This window comes from Bidens hawaiensis, unplaced genomic scaffold (assembly GCF_021521415.1).
Source record: "Bidens hawaiensis isolate Kalapana, Puna unplaced genomic scaffold, B.hawaiensis_p1.1 tig00008796_1, whole genome shotgun sequence".
Taxonomy (NCBI): Eukaryota; Viridiplantae; Streptophyta; class Magnoliopsida; order Asterales; family Asteraceae; genus Bidens; species Bidens hawaiensis.
Genome location: NW_027491634.1, coordinates 114692 through 135238, shown reverse-complemented (window position 1 = coordinate 135238; position 20547 = coordinate 114692). Strand labels below are relative to the sequence as shown.

The 20547-nt window shown below is 39.2% G+C and overlaps 2 protein-coding genes across 3 annotated transcripts; both read left to right on the top strand.

The window, feature by feature from the left end:
- Positions 1 to 135: 135 nt before the first annotated feature.
- LOC143529934 (uncharacterized) lies at positions 136 to 5476 on the top strand. Its single transcript, XM_077025610.1, has 8 exons — positions 136 to 144; positions 189 to 2837; positions 2925 to 3083; positions 3169 to 3348; positions 3431 to 3625; positions 4070 to 4168; positions 4251 to 4838; positions 4910 to 5476. Exons 1-8 carry the CDS (start codon positions 136 to 138, stop codon positions 5276 to 5278), a joined length of 4248 nt encoding a protein of 1415 aa, XP_076881725.1. The 3' UTR covers positions 5279 to 5476.
- A 10412-nt stretch (positions 5477 to 15888) lies between these two features.
- Positions 15889 to 17516, top strand: LOC143529967 (protein RGF1 INDUCIBLE TRANSCRIPTION FACTOR 1-like). 2 transcript variants are annotated; one of them, XM_077025632.1, is made up of 5 exons: positions 15889 to 15961; positions 16107 to 16148; positions 16280 to 16480; positions 16583 to 16798; positions 16871 to 17516. In XM_077025632.1, the coding sequence occupies exons 2-5, from the start codon at positions 16146 to 16148 to the stop codon at positions 17177 to 17179; spliced, it is 729 nt and encodes a 242-aa protein (XP_076881747.1). In that variant the 5' UTR covers positions 15889 to 15961; positions 16107 to 16145; the 3' UTR covers positions 17180 to 17516. The 2 variants fall into 2 exon arrangements, with proteins under 2 accessions (XP_076881747.1, XP_076881746.1); XM_077025631.1 differs by lacking the exon at positions 15889 to 15961 and having other exon boundaries at positions 16030 to 16148.
- Positions 17517 to 20547: the final 3031 nt, after the last annotated feature.

Here is a 20547-nt window from a genome sequence, read left to right as displayed (position 1 = left end):
GTGTCGGTGGTGAGGTGAAGGATGATGCTGATGAGGCTTCTTATGTGTTTGTTAGTGGTGGTGTGGAGGTGAGTGGCGGTGATCCGGATGATACCGGTGGTGTTAGTGTTAATGTTAATGTTAATGGTGATGGTGATGAGTTTGGTCGTAGATCTGATTCGGCTGACGAAGGTGATCGATTGAAGAAGGAAGAGTTTGGTGTAGAGAACGGGTTGGAGGTTAAAGCTGTTAAAGACGATGTGGATCTCGTAAATGGATCTACTGTCGATCCGCCTGCGGTGGTAGAGGCAACTGCCATTGTTCAGGATGTAAATGGTCATTTTGGAGAGGCGGTTGTTGAGAGTATTGAAGAAGTGGATGATGGTAATGAGGATCCAAATGTAGAAACCAAAACGGATGATATTGGTTCTAGGGTTAGTGATCCGGAGTCCTCTGTGAGCGCAATCGAGAGTTCTCAGGTTACGGTCACCGAGTCAGATAATGTTATTCATCTGTCTGATGTGACAGTCACTGAGTCTCTGTCTATGCCTGTTGTGATCAACACAATAGATGGCAATACAGGTTGTGCAGTGATGGTTGATAATGGGCCAGAGTCTACTAGCACTGTAGTTGACAATGCAGAATGTGAAGTAACAGCTGATGGATCTGGCAAACAATCTGAAGATTTGGACTGTCAAGTAACAGCTGATGGATCAGAATCTTGTGTAAGTCCAGCCGAGGTACAAGATGATGAAGTAACAGTTGATGAGTCTGGCAAACCATCTGAAGATTTGGCAACTCAAGTAACAGTTGATGGGTCAGAATCTTCTGTTAGTCCAACCGAGGAGCAAGAGGGGCAAACAACCGTTGATGAGTCTGGCAAACAATCTGAAGATTTGGATTGTCAAGTAACAGCTGATGGGTCCGAGTCTTCTGTTAGTCCAACCGAGGAGCGACAGGGCCAAGTGACAGTTGATGAGTCTGGTAAGTCATCTGAAGATTTGGCAAGTCAAGTTACAGCAGACGAGCCAGAATCTTCTGCTAGTCCAACCGAGGAACAAGAGGATCAAGTAACAGTTGATGAGTTTGGTAAGTCATCTGAAGATTTGGCAAGTCAAGTGACTGCAGATGAGCCGGAATCTTCTGTAAGTCCAACTGAGGAACGAGAGGATCAAGTAACAGTTGAGGAGTCTGGTAAGTCTTCTGAGGATTTGGCAAGTCAAGTGACAGCAGATGAGCCGGAATCTTCTGTAAGTCCAACTGAGGAACGAGAGGATCAAGTAACAGCTGAGGAGTCTGGTAAGCCATCTGAAGATTTGGCAAGTCAAGTTACAGAAGACAAGCCAGAATCTTTTGGAAGTCCAATCAAGGAACGAGAATGTGAAGTGTCAGCTGACAATCAAGAATGTTCAGCATCAGTTGAATCAGAACCTAGTGGTAATCATACTGAGGAAGTTAATGGAAAGTCAGAAGAGCATCAGGAGTTGTTAGTTATTACCTCAGATGTCAAGGTAGAAGCTGAGCCAACTTGTGCCTGTGATGGGATAAAAGGCGAGTCTTTGAGTGTGTTTGAGGACAAGAAAGCTGAAGGAACAGACGTTGGCTTGAGCACAGAATCAGAAGAGAATCTAGACTTGGGACTTGTGTTGTCTAAGGACACCGATGCGTTAGCCAATGGGAAAGCTGAAAACTTTGATGAGACTTTGGTGACGGGAGAGACTCAGATTTCTGGAACCGAGGCTGATGGAACTGTACTGTTGATGCTTAATGGCAAGAAGGAAGAATCAGAAGAGAAGATTGAGGAGCTAATGGAGGGAAGCTCAGAAAGAGTAAGCAAAGTTACAGATTCTGTAGAAATTGAGGTAAACTTGGAAGACACAACGGAGCATGCCAAAATAGATGTGGTTACAGGCAATGTTGAAGATGGTTTAAACTTGGAGCATAACACAACAAAATCTGTCAGTGAGGCTGAAGTACCGTTGGAAACAGAAAGTAACATTGAGCCCATTATTCATGTGAATACAGCCTCACAACATGAAGTCAGCAGTTCAATTGATGAACCTCAAGAAGGCTTCCAACCGAATGGAAGTTCTGAAAAGGTTGAAACTGTTGATCTTGTGGTATCTGAATGCAATAACAGTGAGTTGCTAGTTGTTAATCTCAACGAGTCACTCTCTACTCCTGATGAATTAATAGTAGTAGAGCAGAAGGCTGAAATTGTATGTGATGATGATGAAAAAGAAGCTGTAGTTAAGGATGCTCCTGTTGAACATGTATCTCATCTGGTTGCAAAGAATGTAGCTGCTGAAGATATAGATTGTGAAACTGAGGTCGAAAATGTTGATGCATCTGATGATCAAGAAAAAGAAACTGAAGTTAGCGATGCTAATGTTGAATCTGTACCTCATCCAGTTATAGAGAACATATCAGATGAAGGTATGGATTGTGATACAAGGGTTGAAAAGATTGATGAAGAAAAAGAAACTGAAGCTAAGGATGTTCCAACTGGAGGTCATTCCACATTGAGTTTCTCTGACACAATTGTGAGCAGCGGAGCTGTGATTGAGTTTGGCTCAATTGGGCGTCATGAGACAACTCATAACATACAAAATGTAGAAACCGAAGACATTGATGTTGTTCAAAGTGATGAGATTCCCACCTCATCTGTAGAGGATTCTGCTACTGATTCCATTGATGTACAGAATGAGGAAGCTGAGGTTTTACCATATAACTTCTTGATAAGGATTCCTAGATTTGAAGAGGAAAACTACAGGGATCAAATTAGAAGTGCACAGATGGTAGTTGAGGAGAAGACACGCCTTCGAGATGCAGTCCGAGCAGAGATCCAAGGAATAAGGGTGCAAAATTTTGAAATTATCAATTTTCCAATTTTGATAAAACTTAGAAATGTTATTAATGCATTTGCTTAATGTTTTCTTCTACAGGCAAAGTTGAAAGTCCATAATGACGCATATAATGCAGCAAAAACAGAGGAAACCGCAGCAAGACGGCTAGTTAGATTAAAGAGGCAGGAAATAGACCCGGTCCAGGTTGTCATCAACAGGTTGAAGAATGCAATGTCGGTTGAAGATATTGATGGCAGGGTATGATACTATGATTCACTTCTTTTCCTTTTGAACATGTAAATATTCTTGAGTAGAGTTTTAAAAGTTTATGTTTTTGAAGCAGATATATAATATGGAGCACATGATACAACATGAAACATTGCTTTTAAAAGATGAAAAACAGTTCATTCGTGAGATTAAGCAGCTTAAGTCTCTTCGTGATCAATTAGCCTCAAATATGGGAAGGCCAGAAGAAATTAAACAGGCTATTGACCAGAAAGATCATAATGAGGAACGCATGAAGGTAGAAAAATGATATTGTTTTTTGTTATTCATATTCTTACTATAATTATCATCATCTTTATTGCTATTTCTATTATATACAGACTTTGAGGAAAGAACTGGACTCATTAAAAGATAAGGCTGCTAAAGCTGAAGCGGCTGTCAAAACAGCTGGGAAAACATATAATGAGGAAAGTAGAAAGGAAAGAGAACTTCAAGCTCGATTCAGAGATGCAGATGATGTTAGGCAAAATGCGTATGCTCATTTAAATAGTTTGAAAAAACTATCATATGACAAGGTTTGTTGCGATCATATTATTTGATGTTGTGAATTATGCATGGTTTCTACATCTTGAGTAATCACATTATATGTGGCATAACTTAGCATTGTTAAGAGTAATAAGCCTTACCTTTTTCAGGACATATTACACTCTTTAAGTATTGCGTGGATTTGATATTACATGTTGAAAGGACTTTTTTTATTAAAATAAGTTCATGATATAAGTCACTTATGGTTTATATGCTCGATTTACGGTGCATACTTGATGATATCACACATTTGCCATTACTTTGGTTATATCTACTATTGGCTTTTTTCACTAATTTTATGTTCTTAAGCTGTGCATTATTTCGTTTATGCATCTAAATGCTGCTACATTTGAATATGTATCAACTTGCAATTCATGAGTGAAACATGTATTATTGTGATATTAATAATAAATTCTGGCTACTTCGATTTGCAGAACAAAACTTTCCGCCAGTTCAAAGACGATTTAACAGCAGCAAGGGAGTTTGCATCACATGGAAATAAAGAGGCCCTTTATTGTTTGTGCTCAAATCAGGTTATTTAACTAAATTTATTTTGTTATTGTATATATTTGTAATTTAATTTCATTTACGGGATTAACACATCACTACTTATAGGTGGAGACATTTATGGAACAATGGAACAACAATGATGAGTTCAGGAAAGATTACATCAACAGGTGCAATATGAATGCAAGCAGAAGACAAAGGGCATTGGAAAGCACGCTGCTTGTCCCTGATGACGTGGTACCTGTACTGCCCAGTAATGCGAATGAAAAGCCTGATAACAACCCAGTGGTTGTACATGTTGAAGAAGTAAAGATTGTTTCATCTACTGACAAACAAACAGATGATAGTGTTAAAAGTAATAGTGATACTAACAAAAGATCTGTTGAGAATGCACTGGGCCAAAAGAATCAAACTTTGAAAACCAAAAGTGTTGCAAAATCGAGAGCCGTGGAAAGTGATGACGTGGCAGTGGTTGCTGAGCTGGCAGTGGACAGTAAAAAGGAGGAAGAGATTGAGTTGGCTAAAAAGGCTGAGGAATTGAGGAAAGAAGAGATTGCCGCCAAGTTAAAAGAGCAACGCCGCCTCGAGGAAAAAGCCAAGGCAGCTGAAGCACTTGAGAGGAAGAAACGCAATGCTGAAAAAGCCCAATTGAGAGCCGAGATGCGGGCTCGCAAGGAAGCTGAGCAAAAAGAAAAGGTATGTTTTAGTAAAACATAATGGTAAATTGGTAATAATAAGTATAATAATAATAATGTGAGTTGTTGTAGGAGAGAGAGAAGAGACTGAGAAAGAAGGAGAAGAAAAAGGCAGATAGCGGAGACGGAAGCAGAAACGGAGAAGAACCAATGGCGAGCCTAGAAAGTGCCAGCGAGGCAGCAGTGATAACTAAAGAAATCAAAACCAAAACCGAAGCCATTTCCAAGGAAAAGAATAATAACAAGAAAAAAGCCCAGCCGCCACCGCATTTCTACTCAAAGCAGTTGAAACCGAAGCCCATCCCGCCACCACTAGTGAACCGAAACCGGAAGCGGTGGCAACAATGGGGGAAGTGGCCTCTTGCTGTTGCTGCTGTATTGGTCTTGTTTCTGTTGGGTAACACCAGTTACTTTAGGCTCAAGTTCAATGGGCTCATCTGAGTGGTTGGTTTATTTGGAGTGTTGGGTTGAAGAGCATCTATAGATTGATTGATAGATAGATACATACATACATACATGCGTTAAAGAGTTTGTAATAAGTTTGGGCTTTTGTTTGGTTTTGATATAGTTTTTGAGTATATTTATATTTATTTTTATAAAATTTTAGTTGGAATTTACAGGGCAAGAACCTTTCTAATATAATTTATTTATATTAATAAATAATAATGTATGGGTGTTTCTAATATAATTCTTAGCATTTTTATGGCATTGCTCTCAAGATTTGATTTTATTTGTGATGTGTTTGGTTTAAAATCGCTATGATCGAGTAACACGAAGAATACGTTATTTTTGTTGTAAGCCACCACGACTCTTTCTTATTAATATATATCAAAACTGCACATGAACTCACCAACCAATGCATTATGCATTGACCTACACCATCTATCTGCACTAAACAAACCTTGCTAAACAACGTAAGTTAATTGACTTGTTAACTAACTCAAAACTCCTAATAACAAGGAAACTATTAATAAACAAATAAATCAATACTTATCTTGACTACAAACTATCTTTATCTTCAAACCTTTTGATTTATATGTCAATCTCTTCAACATTATCCAAATCTTTTCTCACAAGTCAACTTCAAATATCTCTTCACTTTCCAAATATACTGATTACTTATTGACTAATAACTAATAAGTAATAAGAATAACTCCATCAAAATCCTTGATTTATCTTAATTAATTTATTCTTTTTTACTGTCGTTGGAAGGAGTCACTTAAATTTGTTTTTTTATTTATCAAAGAAGCAGTACTCTAGTGGTACCTGATGACTTTCTCTAGGTGTGGTACCGGTTTAAGTATCGTTTGTAAACAAATGTTGTGCGTGAGCCAGAGGTTTTAACACAATGGGTCTTTTGTCGATGGGTTTTCCCTGGAATTGGTAGTGGGTCGGGTCACCAGCGTTGTCTATGATTGCGGACGTGGATGGGCGTGTGGCCTTTTGCTAATAAGTGTACTCCGGTGGCCATGTTTTTAGTTTGTTTAGTTTGAGAATTCGAATTTGGTTTTCATTAGTTTAGTATCCAATACTGAAAACACGAGAATATGTAGGATCAGTTTTTATTTTGATTTTTTATTTATTTTATATATATTTTGGTTCACGTCCTCCTTAATAAGGTTTTATCTTTATGTGTTCTTTTAGTTATGAGCATTGTCGTATTTGTTTTAGTTATTTCTATTATTCAACACGTATCGTTATATAATTATTAGTGTAGAAACATGAGATGAATCTGACCTGATCCATGACGATGTTCCTGGGTCTTCGGGATGAACGAGCTGCGCCTTGATCTTCTTCTCCGGCTAGCTTGAGATCTGCAATGGCTTTTTGGGGGTGTGGAGGTGACTGCTAAGAAATCTCGAGGATCTCTTGTTTACAGACACAAAAATGATATGATCGCAGCTCTTACTGAGCAACCCCCATTAATAAGAAGGTGGAGACCTCCTTATATAGAGAGCCTCATGGCCACCATCATGGTACCCTAATGGGCCTAGCCCAGTTAGGGTTACCTCCACAAAACCCCCTCAGCCCAATAATATTGTATTAGTCCATATAATAAAATAAGCCAAACATAATAAATTAAGGTCGTAAGCCGGGTTTAGTACCATACCCCTACAAGCCCCCCAAGTCCAGTGTTGCTCCTAGGCGTGCAAGCGTGTATGTGGAGCGCTGGACTTCATAAGGTGTGTTAGGATATGAGGCGGTTTTTTCCCCTTTCTTTGGCCTTGTTTTTATTGTCTTTGAGTTTTGAGAGGTTTTCTCCATGATGGTGACATGTTGTGATCCTTATGATAATGATGGTGCACTGGCATGAATAAGATATAGCACGCATCATAACAATAGTGGCGAGGGGCCTGATAAAAGATAGAGTGCGCATCTCGATAATAATGTAATGCGACTTGCGCGCGAGGCAGCTTACGAGCTATAAAAATAATGAAGCTTGCGCGCGAGGCGACTTACGAGCTATAAAATAATGAAGCTTGCGCGTGAGGCGACTTACGAGCTATAAAATAATGAAGTCGTTATACACTGATGTGAAGCAATGACTAGAAGCTAATGATTTCTCTACACTGCCTGAGGCACATGCATGTACAGCAGGGATGAAATCATTGACATGAAGCGAATGATTTCTCTATAAAGTAATGATGGTGTACTGGCATGAATAAGATATAGCACGCATCATAACAATAGTGGCGCGGGGCCTGATAAAAGATAGAGTGCGCATCTCGATAATAACGTAATGCGACTTGCGCGCGAGGCAGCTTACGAGCTATAAAAATAATGAAGCTTGCGGCTTTTTAGCTATAATATGATGATAATGACTGGCCCACAGGGGCCTCTTCTACGCGGGATGACTATCCCGGCTTGTTTTCAAAATAATAATGGAGGCACAAACGGCCAGATAATAATAATAATGTCATAGGTGCTTGTGCGGCTCGTAGCCGAACCTGCAAAAACATATAAAATTGGCGCGTGGCCGTTTGGGTTTATGAGGATTCCCAACCTTTAAGTATGGCGTGTAGTCGTATGGGTTTATAAGGATTCCCAACCTATGATTAGGATGTCTTCCATCCTTAGGCAAATTATGATGTGTGCCCAACCTAGTGTTTGGTGCATAGCTGTGTGTTCTGCATTAATATAAGCACAATTTTTTGTGCCATTTCATGCAAATCTTATATACTCATACTTTTCGTTTTGTTTTATTTTGATTGTTAAACCAAAATCAATATAGGCAAAAAGTTTTAGGTTTTGAAAAAAACTTGTGAAGTAATTCACTTACTTGAGGAATTTGTAACCAAGCATGTGCTATTGTTAGCGTTCTGGGATTTGGCCGCGAGGATTGTTTTTGCTTTGCCATGAGAATTCCGCGCTTCCGACATGAGTGTTCCGTGCCTCTGACTCGAGAATTCTTTCAGATCGAGGAAGGTTTTCTTGTTATACGTGTCGGAGCAGAATAAGACCTCCGCCCCAGTTTGCCGATTTTAAAAAGTTGCGTTGCGAAGATGTATGCGTTCTTTAGTGATCGGTCTTGGTCTAACGAAGTGTTAATCTGCGGTGCACGCATACATGGGGGCGGAGTGGTGATCCAAAGTCGCGTATGCATGGCGGCGGAGTGGTGATCCGCGGGCGCGCATGCATGGCGGCTGAAAGTTGAGCGCGCATGCATGGCGGCGAGTTGAGCGCGCATGCATGGCGGCGAGTTGAGCGCGCATGCATGGCGGCGAGTTGAGCGCATGCATGGCGGCGAGTTGAGCGCGCATGCATGGCGTTAGTCTTGACCCTCAGCACTGCGCATGCATGGCGTCGGGGTGTTCCTCCGATGCGGCACATGCATGGCTGGGAGAGTTCGTCCGCAGCGCACTTGCATGGGGTCGGAGTGATCCGTGGGTGCATGCATGGCGGCGGAGTGATGACTCGCGGGCGCGCGTGCATGGCAGTGGAGTCTTTGCATAGAACCAAGGTATGGAGTCATCCTCCCACTTGAACAGTGATGCGGATGTAAGAAACCAAACTTTTGGAGGCGCCCATCCATTATGACGCGGTGTTGTTCCGCGACGACGCCCACGCATGTGGCGCAGTGTTCTTTTGTGACGTGATTGCGTAGTGGTGATCCACAAGTATGATGGCGGTGTGCTGTGTAAATGAATAAAGGACTTAGAATATATTTTCTTGCCTGGCTCCACCTGTGGAGGTGGTGTGGTATTTATAGTATTAGGGTTTCCAATGGTTGGGCTCAAACCCAATTAGGGCCTTTTTGGCCTCCTCCTATCGCTTCGCGCCACGTGTACTTGGGACACCTGGTTCTTTTTCATTGATTATTTTCTGACCAAGGTATTTCACCTGACCCATGTGCCATCACGTGGTGGCACATGGGCTTTGCTGAGTTGTCCACCCTTCATTGGTAGCTGTCAACATCAGCATATTCTTTATTCCTTAAAAGATACCTTCTGGAAGGTTGTCTGATGAGCACAATCATGGTTGTCCTTATCCTGATTTGGATAGGGACGTGGTTGGTTGTGTGCATATGTGATATGCGCTTATCCTGGGGATGCGCGAGGTCCTCTTTATTCTCACGCGCAGATGTGATATGCGTGAGCATATATGATATGCGTGAGCATATATGATATGCGTGAGCATATGTGATGCGTGAGCATATATGATATGCGCCACGCACAGATGTGTTATGCGCGAGCATATGTGATATGCACCACGCGCATAGGTTTTGGCTTTGTGTCTTCATGACATCCTGATTTCAATCCTCTTATCTATATCTTGTAGGTTGACCCGCCCCGTTCGATGTTAAGGCGGGTGCATACCCCTTCAAGCCCCCCCAGTCTAATGTGTGTCTTGTCTCGCTCGAGCGAGGTAAGATAGATATTAGACTTAATAGTTTGCTTTTTTAACAGGGCTTGTTTTTTTTCTTTTTCTCTTCTTGTACGCGCGTTGCGCGAAATTCCATCCCTTTGGTTAAAATGAAATCGTCAATGCATGTGGTTGGTTGGTGTTGACATGCATCAGATACGTTCAGACCTTTCGTGTGCTCGGCGCCAGCGCGCATACTTGATGGCGCGCTGCTGTTTCATAGCGGTGAAACTCATGCATGGTGGCATGCATCATGGCGGCCAGATGGTTACCCGCGGTGGCGTGTACGCGTGGTGGCGCAATGACATTACGCGGTGGCGAGGTTCACTTGTCGTGGCACGTGTGAATGTTGACGGAATGTTAATCCGCGACTGTGCGCATGTATGGTGGCGGAGTATTGACCCGTGACGGAGCATCGTGATCCGCGGCGACGCGCTGCTGCTTCATGGCGATGTACTGAACCGCGGTGGCGCATGCGTGGTGGCGAAGTATTGAATCGCGGTGACGCATGCGTGATGGCGGTGTATCGAACCGCGGTGGCGCATGCGTGGTGGCGGTGTATCGAACCACGGTGGCGCATGCGTGATGGCGCGCGCGTGTGCTATAAGGTATGCTTACACATTGAAATTTGAACAAGGTTGTAAGGAAATTATTTTTACTTACTCCTTAACAGTTGTCATATTTCAAGTTATTTTGCGATATTTTGAATATGCTGACACGTGCCTTGGCATTTCATTATTCCTCTTTTGCGCGACGTTATCGCGCATTTATTATAGGAAATTATGAATGAGTTTTTTAGCCTTTACGTGTCAGTATGTGTTACTCTGCCTATATCCATTATAATCCCATGCGCGGCCCCGACCTGAAACCTTAACAACTATGCTTTGGCATGTGCTTTGCCTTGGTTGTGCTTAGGTATTTTATGGTCCAGCTGCGCAATACGTAGGATGGATGCTATGAGTAATTTGAGCTAAGGCTCATATTATCGGGCTAAGGCCCTGACGTTTTAGAGTTAAAACTCGTCAACGCGTCTGAGCTTGAAGCTCGCGCATGTATGTTTTACTTCGTTTTATTTTTAGTTTGATGTCAATACAATGTTGTCATATTGCTCAAATTAATAAAGGGAAGTGTGAAACATGTATGTAAAATTAAAATCAGGCTCGCACATGCATGGCGGCGGAGTCGTGACTCGCGGGCGTGCATGCATGGTGGCGAAGCTTGATCCTTGGCAGTGCGCATGCACGGCGGCGGAGTGGTGACTCGCGGGCGCGCGTGCATGGCGGAGAGTTGCGTGCGCATGCATGGCGGCGAGTTGCGCACAAGCATGGTAGAGGGTTGCGCGTACATGCATGGCGTTGGAGTCTTCTACGTAAAGCCAAAAGCATGGAGTCGTCTTTCGAGCTCACATGGTGGTTTCAGCGGGCGCGCATGCATGGCTGCGAAGTGAGGATCCGCGGGCGCGCGTGCGTGGCGGCGGAATGGTGACCCGCTGGCGAACATGCACGGTGGCAGTCTTTTGCGCAAAACCCACATGGTGGTTTCCGCGGTGGTTTCCGCTGGCGCTCACGCATGTCGGCGGAATGGTGACCCGCTGGCGAGCATGCATGGTGGCTGTCTTCTGCGCAAAACCCACAAGGTGGTTTCCACGGTGGTTTCCGCGGGCGCTCACGCATGTCGGCGGAATGGTGACCCGCTGGCGAGCATGCATGGTGGCGGTCTTCTGCGCAAAACCCACATGGTGGCAGTCTTTTGCGCAAAACCCACATGGTGGTTTCCGCGGTGGCGGAGTTTCTCCGAGACTGTTAACTTTAGTTGCTCTAGTGGTGATGGAGGAGCACCGATGTACACAGCCTGTTATTCTTCTGTGCATTCCTTTTTGCTCCCAATTTTTGCTTTGTGGCCATAGATCTAGAACTTATTCCAGCATTGAACACTGAAAAATCAGATTTGGATCCGACACCCATTGCGTGTGAACGCAGATCTGCGTCACTCCAGAAACACAGATCTGGAAGCATCTTTTAGATCTATGGATCTTTTTGAGCTTTAATAGAACAAGTCTTGAAGCATCTTTCTGTAAACTTCCAGATCTGGATTTTCTTGGGAGAAAATGGATGAACAGATCTGAATAATGGATGAACAGATCCGAGAACCGAGACGAAAATCGAAGGGTAGCTCGTTGCCGTCCCACGGATGGCGCCAATGTAGAAACATGAGATGAATCTGACCTGATCCATGACGATGTTCCCGGGTCTTCGGGATGAACGAGCTGCGCCTTGATCTTCTTCTCCGGCTAGCTTGAGATCTGCAATGGCTTTTTGGGGGTGTGGAGGTGACTGCTAAGAAATCTCGAGGATCTCTTGTTTACAGACACAAAAATGATATGATCGCAGCTCTTACTGAGCAACCCCCATTAATAAGAAGGTGGAGACCTCCTTATATAGAGAGCCTCATGGCCACCATCATGGTACCCTAATGGGCCTAGCCCAGTTAGGGTTACCTCCACAAAACCCCCTCAGCCCAATAATATTGTATTAGTCCATATAATAAAATAAGCCAAACATAATAAATTAAGGTCGTAAGCCGGGTTTAGTACCATACCCTTACAATTAGTATTCACAAATCTTGTATCTTCTTTAATTATTGATCGAGTTTAACAGATCAAAGTTAAGTTTGAATTCTTGAATCATATTCTTTGAGTTATAAGTTGTAGGTCACTTTCATATGTTTCAAACATTTATTTTCTTTTAAACATGTGTACACATTTATATATATTTTGTTAACTGCACAGGCTACACGTGGATATGCACCGGAAAATATGTTCTTATAATACAAAGTTAACAAATTAATTATTTTTAACAATTTATAATAGCATTACCTCAATGAATATGCGAATACAGTGAACAAGAGAATCAAATGAATTATTATCGTTTATTTGTATTGGTTAGTTAACCAATAAAAATTGAATGAATTATTATTTATGTTGTTTTGTAGAAAAACAAAACCAACATGAATAAACACATATGACAAACATACATACATACCTCAAAAAAATAAAATTAACAAAACAAAAAAATGACAATGGCGACGGTGGTGGCGGCGATCAAGTGGTGATGACGGTGGCGACCGTCTGGCAGTAATGGTGGTAGTCAAGTGGTGGCAGTTGTGTTGGCGGCGATCAAGTGGTGATGGCGGTCTGGCGATGACGAAGGTGGCGGTGGTGGTGGTCAGGTGGCGGTGGTGGTCTAGAGAGTATGATTAAGGAGAAAAGTAATGGAAAAAAAAAGAATGAGAATGAATTATTTTGATGGAATTAGATTCTTGTGTAATGGTTGAATCCATTTCATTGACTAGCCAAACACTTTTTTTTTTCATCATATTGATTCATTCTATTGTCTTCCATTTCCGCGTATGAGTTGAAATAGAATAGCTTAGAACAAATATAAACATACACGTTACAGTTTTAAACCATTTATTATATCTTGAAGTCTCTTTTATAAAACCGTGGAATTATATAAAGTTTCTTTTGATAAGAGTTGTCGTAAATAAATTAAGATTAGAAACATAGAAAACCACATAAAAGTTGGATAAAAGGAGGAATAAATAACAAAAAGATTATTAAACAAAAATAAATATAAAATGGAGTAGGAGATAAGATAGAAAAGGAAAGGAGTTGTCGTAACCGAAACACGTGGACCGCCCCAAAATTAACACAATTATATTGTTTCATCACATTTTTATTTGTATTTTAGTTGCTTTTAAAGTTTTAAATGATACTAAATTTACAAATATACTCTTAAAATAGTTAGATGAAATCATAAATAATTAATGTGATAAAACAAATTGTTTTACTTCTCTAAGGCGGGTCGTTGTGGGCAGCATTGGTGGGTAACAAAGTGACATGGCTCGGGTTTAAAGCCCAGCACACCGTATCGGTACGGTAAAGAAGGAGTCGGTAGCATGTTAATAGGTAGTAGTGGATAAAAGGTGGGGCCATGGGCCTTTAACAAGGAAATTGAGGCTTTAAACCCACGAGGCTTTAACGGGAATTGCTTGTTGAAGACAATTATCTATGTTATAGTGACCCTGACAATTATTTGATTTTTCTTAAGCCAAGCGTAATGATTAATATTCTTATGGGGCATTTTTCATCACACTATCATTACTACTTTTTTTTTAAAAAAAATACATATGTAATAAAAAACGTTCCTTCAATTATTATCACTTCAAGCAGCATAAATTGTAATAGCAACTTTTCATAAAAAGTATTCAAATTATAAGCTCTTTCAACAATGTATCCAAGTGAAAATCATTAACTATTGTAAAACTATTATATCTTCGAATGCTTTTGTTATTAACTCTGGAATTAACATTTACATATACTAGGAAAAGGAGGGATTATCTGGCATTAACATTTACACATAATTTATTTGAGATATCATAATTAGATATACATACTAGGAAAGGAGGGATTCAATTCTAATCGGATGGCTTGCATACAACGGCCTCGCTTAATTGCGTCATAAAAAATTTCTCACCAAAAAGCATTTATCATTGTTGAATTTTCTTTCTGTGTTCATATCAGTCGGTCAAATCTTCGTTGTCTTTTCATAAGTATTGGCTAAATTATCACTTAAACCTACGTAAAATAAACTTATTTTCATCTTTTTATAGAAAGTTGGCTCGGTCACCGCTAATATTGTTTTTAAAGCTAATTGATTCTAATTGGACAACTTACATGCAGCGGGCCCACTTAACTGCGTCATAAAAAAATTTTCACCCAAAATCATTTATCAACGTTGAATTTTCTTTCTCTGTTCATATCAGTCGGTCAAATCCTTCGTCATCTTTTCATAATTATCACCTTAACCATTATACCGTCTATGTACAATAAACTTATTTTCATATTTTTTTAGAAAGCTAACTTAGTCTCCTTATATATTTTGTTCATCATCTAAACCTCAATTTCATAGGAAGGAACGTCTTTATCACACCTTGGTATCACTAGGCTACATGCCCTTTGATAAGTAAAGTAAATAACTTGACAACTCCTTTAGATCCAAGCACGAACTAATTTTGGGTGAAAATGGTTTGTATCCGATCTAATCCGATATGCTTTTCCTTTTGAATCCAGTTTCTAAACCTATCTGGTTTGTGTCAAACAAATTTTTGACTAGATCAGAACGGGTTTCTAAACCGGTTTTGTGAACCTATAGACATTAGATCATTAATCCACCCACCATTAAAAACACTAATTTCATCCCAACGATTTATCTAGAGGTGCACACGAGCCGAGCTACTCAAGATAGGCTCGTTAAAAAGCTAGATCGAGTCGAACTTAATCGAGCCTGAGTTCGAGCCTAAAAATAAGCTCGTTTAACAAGCGAGCCCGAGCTTCACTTATCGAGCTTGAGCCGGCTCGTGAGCCTAAACGAGCTCGTCATTAATATAATTTTAAAAAATATATATTTAATTTTGATTTATTAATATATATAATGTTATGAAAAAAATAAATAAAAATAATTAAATAATGTATATTATTTAATACATAAAATTATCATAGAAAAAATATATAAAAATAATTATATTTATATAAAAGATAATTGATAAATAGAGCCCGATCCAAGCTTGAGCTTGAAAATCTACTCACGAGCCGAGTTTGAGATTTGAAAATAGAGCTCAAAACAAGACGAGCTCGAGCTCTGTGTGAGTTAAACGAGCCAAGCTCAAGCCTAATCAAGCTCAGGCTCTGCTCAGCTCGTTTGCACCCCTATATTTATCGTCATTCCAACAGTTATCACTATCTTTTACATTTAAATTTTAAACCTAAATATTTGATCTAAAATTTAAAAATTGAAATCCTATCATCTAAAAAATTCAAAACATTGAGCTCAAACCTTTTGATATAACATTTGAAATTATCAACACTTTCACATTTCACAAGTTATTTATATCATCAATAATAATAATAATAATAATAATAATAAAACCTGCATGGACTCATGAATACCCCTAAAAAACGAGCGTTGATAAAATTTCTACTTCTTCTTTTTTTATATATTATAATATTATATTAAATAAAATAATATATAAAATATAAAAATAATGGAAAAATATAAATAGTCATAGATGACCGCCTTACAAATTCCTTTCAATCCTTTTCAACCTTCCCCAGTCTTTCCTTCTTTCTTCACCGTCTGCCTCTCATTCATTCACACACACACACGCACACTCCAGATTCATCTTTACCATCAATCTTTCTAGGTATTCTTCTACTTTTTTTATCCTCTGTTTTTGCTCTGTTTTACTCTGTTTTCTGTTGAATGTGGGTTTTTGCTTTGATTCACTGCAATTAATCAAAAGGGTTTGTTCTGATCCTTATTATCTGATTAGGGTTTCGGCTAATTAGGGTTTAATTCAAGGGTTCAACTCCAATTTCAAGAAAATCATGGTAATTGGTACTTTCTTGAATTCTTGATACATAAAAATCGAATCTTTATTTGTTTATTGAGAGTATGATTGTTTGATCGATTCACGATGGGTTATTATTTTATTGATTGATTGATTTATTGATTGATTAAGGTGAGTCCGATTGATAAAATGGAGCATGACGAATTTGGTCCGCCATGGTTGATACCGATGCTTAAAGCTGATTACTTTGTTACTTGTCGATTCCATGGTGATGCTAATAAAAGTGAATGCAATCTGTTCTGTCTCGACTGCTGCGGTCCCGCCCTGTGTTCGTATTGTTTGGGTCACCACAAGGATCATCGTGTGGTTCAGGTGAAATTATTGACTTAAGTTTTATGCATATAAGGTGTTTGATGAAATGCTTGAGTGAATATAATGTGATGTTTTGTTTAATTTTTTGTTGTGGTTTATTAGATTCGGCGGTCTTCGTACCATAACGTGGTGAGGGTGAATGAGATTCAAAGGTTTTTGGACATTACATGTGTGCAAACCTTCATTATCAACAGTGCAAAGATTGTGTTCTTGAATGAAAGACCGCAGCCGAGGCCCAGTAAAGGTGTCACCAATCATTGTGAGATTTGTGGCCGGAGCCTCGTTGATGCCTTTCGGTTTTGTTCTCTTGGTTGCAAGGTATAATTTAGTCATTCTAATACATTAAGTTTGAAATGTTTCAAATTATTAATTTATGTTTGTTTTATATAGCTTGGTGGTATGAAGCGAGGTGATCGGGAATTGAGCTTCACGCAAAAGCTGAAACATGGTCGGGACGGATATGAGCTGGACGAGCCGATAACACCTAAAAAGGTGCGAAAGCCACATTCGTTCAACCACCTTCTTGACACCCATATGTTTCAGTATAATCTTTATGGAGGAAATGGTAATGCTGACATGTCATGTTCGTCTACATCGGGTGATGAAGCCACCAACAAGATGTCACCGGGGACCCCACCGATATCCAGCAACCGTAACTCAAGTAGGAGAAAGGGCATACCTCGCCGCGCACCATTTTAATAACCGAGATGGAAAGGAGCTTATGGTAACATTATGGTAGCGTTATGCGTGATGTGGAGGCTGAACAAGTTTTATTTTATAGAAAGGTGAATATACATATGGGACATATAGTATAGTTGTGAAAAATGATATAAACTGGTTACTATAACTTAGAATAAGGTTTTGTGTTTTTGTGTTGATTTTCACAGATACAATAATATTGTGGTTGAAGAAAGTGAAAGTTAGGTTGTGTATACTAAATGTACATGAGTAGGGACTTGAAATGAATATGTAGAATATTGTAAATATTTTTATGTGCTATAGCTTGGTTTATGAACCCAAAAATATATAGTAATTGAATGTGTATGTAGGTTATTCTCGATGGTCGGTACGACCTAAAACACGATTATCGTCCCGAAACATAAGAAGTGATATGGTTATAAGAAGTGATATGGTTTTAGACCGTCACCTATTACCCCTTTATAGTATGTGACCCCTTTATAGTATGTCGGCTCGAAACATGACTCGAGTCATCTCTTGCCAATTTGTAGCATATTGACTCGTTACATGACACGAGCATGACTTGAAGCATAACTAGAGGTATGGCTTTAGAATGCCACCTCTCACCTCTTTATAATATACGTGTTTGAATTGACATGCTGAACATGTTGGATTAAACGTAGCTAAGTTTTATCTGTCAATCTATTAGTTGTTATGTTTAACCTGTTTAGTTACAAAGTTTCACCTGTCAACCTATTTATAACAAGTTTGACTTGTTTACGACTAGTTTGATTCGTTTATCACGGATCGTTAAATCCTTTTACAACTTGTTTAGGTTATTCTCGATAGCTGATACAACCTGAAACATAACAAGAAAGCAATACTGGTCTAAAGTAATACTGCTTTAGACCGTCACCTCTTACCCATTTATAGTATCAAAACATGACTCGACTCACCTCTTACCCACTTATAGTATATCGACTCGTTACATGACTTGAAAGATAACTAGAAGTAACATGGCTTTAGAATGTCACCTCTCACCTCTTTATAATATATGCGCTTGAATTGACATGTTGAACATGTTTGATTAAGCGGTCCGTGTTTAAGTTGTTGCGCTTAACTATTTAGTTACAAAGTTTCACCTACCAACCTATCAGTTGATATGTTTAACCTCTTTAGTTACATAGTTTCACCTGCGAAGCTATTTATAACAAGTTCGACTTGTTTACGACTAGTTTGATCCATTTATCATGGGTCGTTAAATCCGTTTACAACTTGTTTACAACCAATCGACTTGTTTTGGTGGTATTGTTAACTAAAACTCTTTGGAATCATGTGTGTGTGTGTGTGGGGGGGGGGGGGGGGGTAAGGGGGGGATGGATGTACTTGAATGTACAAGTGTTGAAGCATGAAAGTATGTGCTAAAGTATGGATGGTGATGTATATGAATGTGCAAGTTGTTAAAGCATGATGTACAAGAGTGGTCAATTGTGAAGTGGATGATGAAGAAGAGGCGTGAAGGATCAGAAGTTGTTTGTGGCACATAAAATAAAGGAATGAAAAGATGAGAAAATGAAAGATTGGTTTGTTGTTTAGTGCCAAAACATCACTTTCATAAGTCCCATGCTTTGGTTCCATTATTGTTGTTTTGTGTTTCACAAGGATTGGAGAACACGTATGTGTCTTGTTTTATATACATTTTTTATGTGGAAATAGGGCCTTATGCAGTAATTTGGTATACTAAATAGTCATGTGGACATGGAAAATGACAAGGTAAGCAACTAAAATTTGTTTCCACTAAACATTAGGGATAGAGAAGAGAAGCATGAAGATAAAGTTTTATAAACTCTTCAATGGTTTTTTATGCAATATAAATAAAAGATCGTATTCATCTATAGGTCCCTGGAAGACCCGTGGAGACACAGAACCGATTCTAAAACTATTTAACTGAGTCACAACATAAATACAACAATAAGTGTAGTGATGTGCCGTTTGGTTAAAATGTTTGCAGGTTAAACTATAATGGATACATATTGAACACTAATTCTCGAAGCTAGAAGCATGGTGCAAATAAAATGCAAATTGATTTCAAGGTGTTTCATGCGTTCATGAAATACTGGATTAGCTGCTAAGTACGCAAAACCAATATTGTCAATGGTGGTGGACTTCAATTAGAGAGATGAAACCCATGAGGTATAGACGTAATCCATCGAATCTCAACAACAACATGATCAGGAGCATGAAACTCGGCTTCTGTACAAGTGTGAGTGACGATATGTTGTTGACTTGTTTCTTAGAGCTTCAATTGATTTAATTGGTCCAAAACACACAATAGCAATAAAAGCGAAGTATGCAATGCATCCGACCATACATGCAATTTTTAGGCCTAATGAAAGGTGGTAGGATTAGCGGGAGGAGATAAAGAAACATGAATAAGAACAGTATTTGGGAAGTGTACAGACAGGCGTGTACGGTCACACCATATGTTTCCATTGGATAAGAAGATTTCGATGGTAGCAGTGGAGATGGAAGTGGATGAGAAGCGGATATAGGTGAAGATGATGACGGAGGTGATGAAATAAGTAAAATCAAAGGAGGAATGACTTGAAAAATAAGGTATTGTGCTGATAAAAGGCTCATAGTAGAAAAGTGAAGAAATGATTGTAAAGATAGTCTCATGAAATGTGAATGACGAGAGGTGAATGCACAAAAAGTGTGAGGATCATATCACACCGATAACCTTAATGCTTTGAGTCCAATCGTACCCAAAAGATATATAAGAACTAGGTTTGCAAGAAAGCTTATTTGACCGAATATCCACGAAAAATTGGTAAACATAAAACAGATAACATCGCGTTTTATATTCTTCAATTTCATTTCGCCCTTCAAATTCAGTTTTGTATTAAGATGATTTACAATACTTATGTAAATCATAAAATATTGAATGTGACATCTTACCAAATAAAAATTGTGCTCAATTTACAACTTTTAATTTCTTACATATGTTACAAATTGGTCTATATTAAATGTATAGAGTTTGTAAAGTATACAAAGATAATGTAAAGAAATGAAACCAACTTTAGAGTAAAAAAGGGAATGACATAATTGTTTTAATTAACGGCATGGACCCTATTCAATATAAAAATATTTTATACAACTTTATTAATTGCACAATAAAATTTAAAATTAGATGCCTTTTATAATTTATTTGGTTAATGCAGTATATAAATAAATTCTGTTTTCTTAGTTTTGCATTACATGTTTGCATAAACCACGTAATGTGTGATGTAAATACCCTGTTATGTCAGATTTATTTTCCTTCTTTACTAAGACATATTGTATAATGAATACATGATATGAAACACAATCAGATACATTTTGTTCTTAAC

Excerpts from the sequence above, each read along its gene's own strand:
- LOC143529934 (XM_077025610.1), top strand. Across the intron at positions 2,838-2,924 it reads CAGAGATCCAAGGAATAAGG|GCAAAGTTGAAAGTCCATAA; the intron begins GTGCAAAATTTT and ends TTTCTTCTACAG. Across the intron at positions 3,084-3,168 it reads TTGAAGATATTGATGGCAGG|ATATATAATATGGAGCACAT; the intron begins GTATGATACTAT and ends TTTTTGAAGCAG.
- LOC143529967 (XM_077025632.1), top strand. Across the intron at positions 16,481-16,582 it reads AGGATCATCGTGTGGTTCAG|ATTCGGCGGTCTTCGTACCA; the intron begins GTGAAATTATTG and ends GTGGTTTATTAG. Across the intron at positions 16,799-16,870 it reads TTTGTTCTCTTGGTTGCAAG|CTTGGTGGTATGAAGCGAGG; the intron begins GTATAATTTAGT and ends TGTTTTATATAG.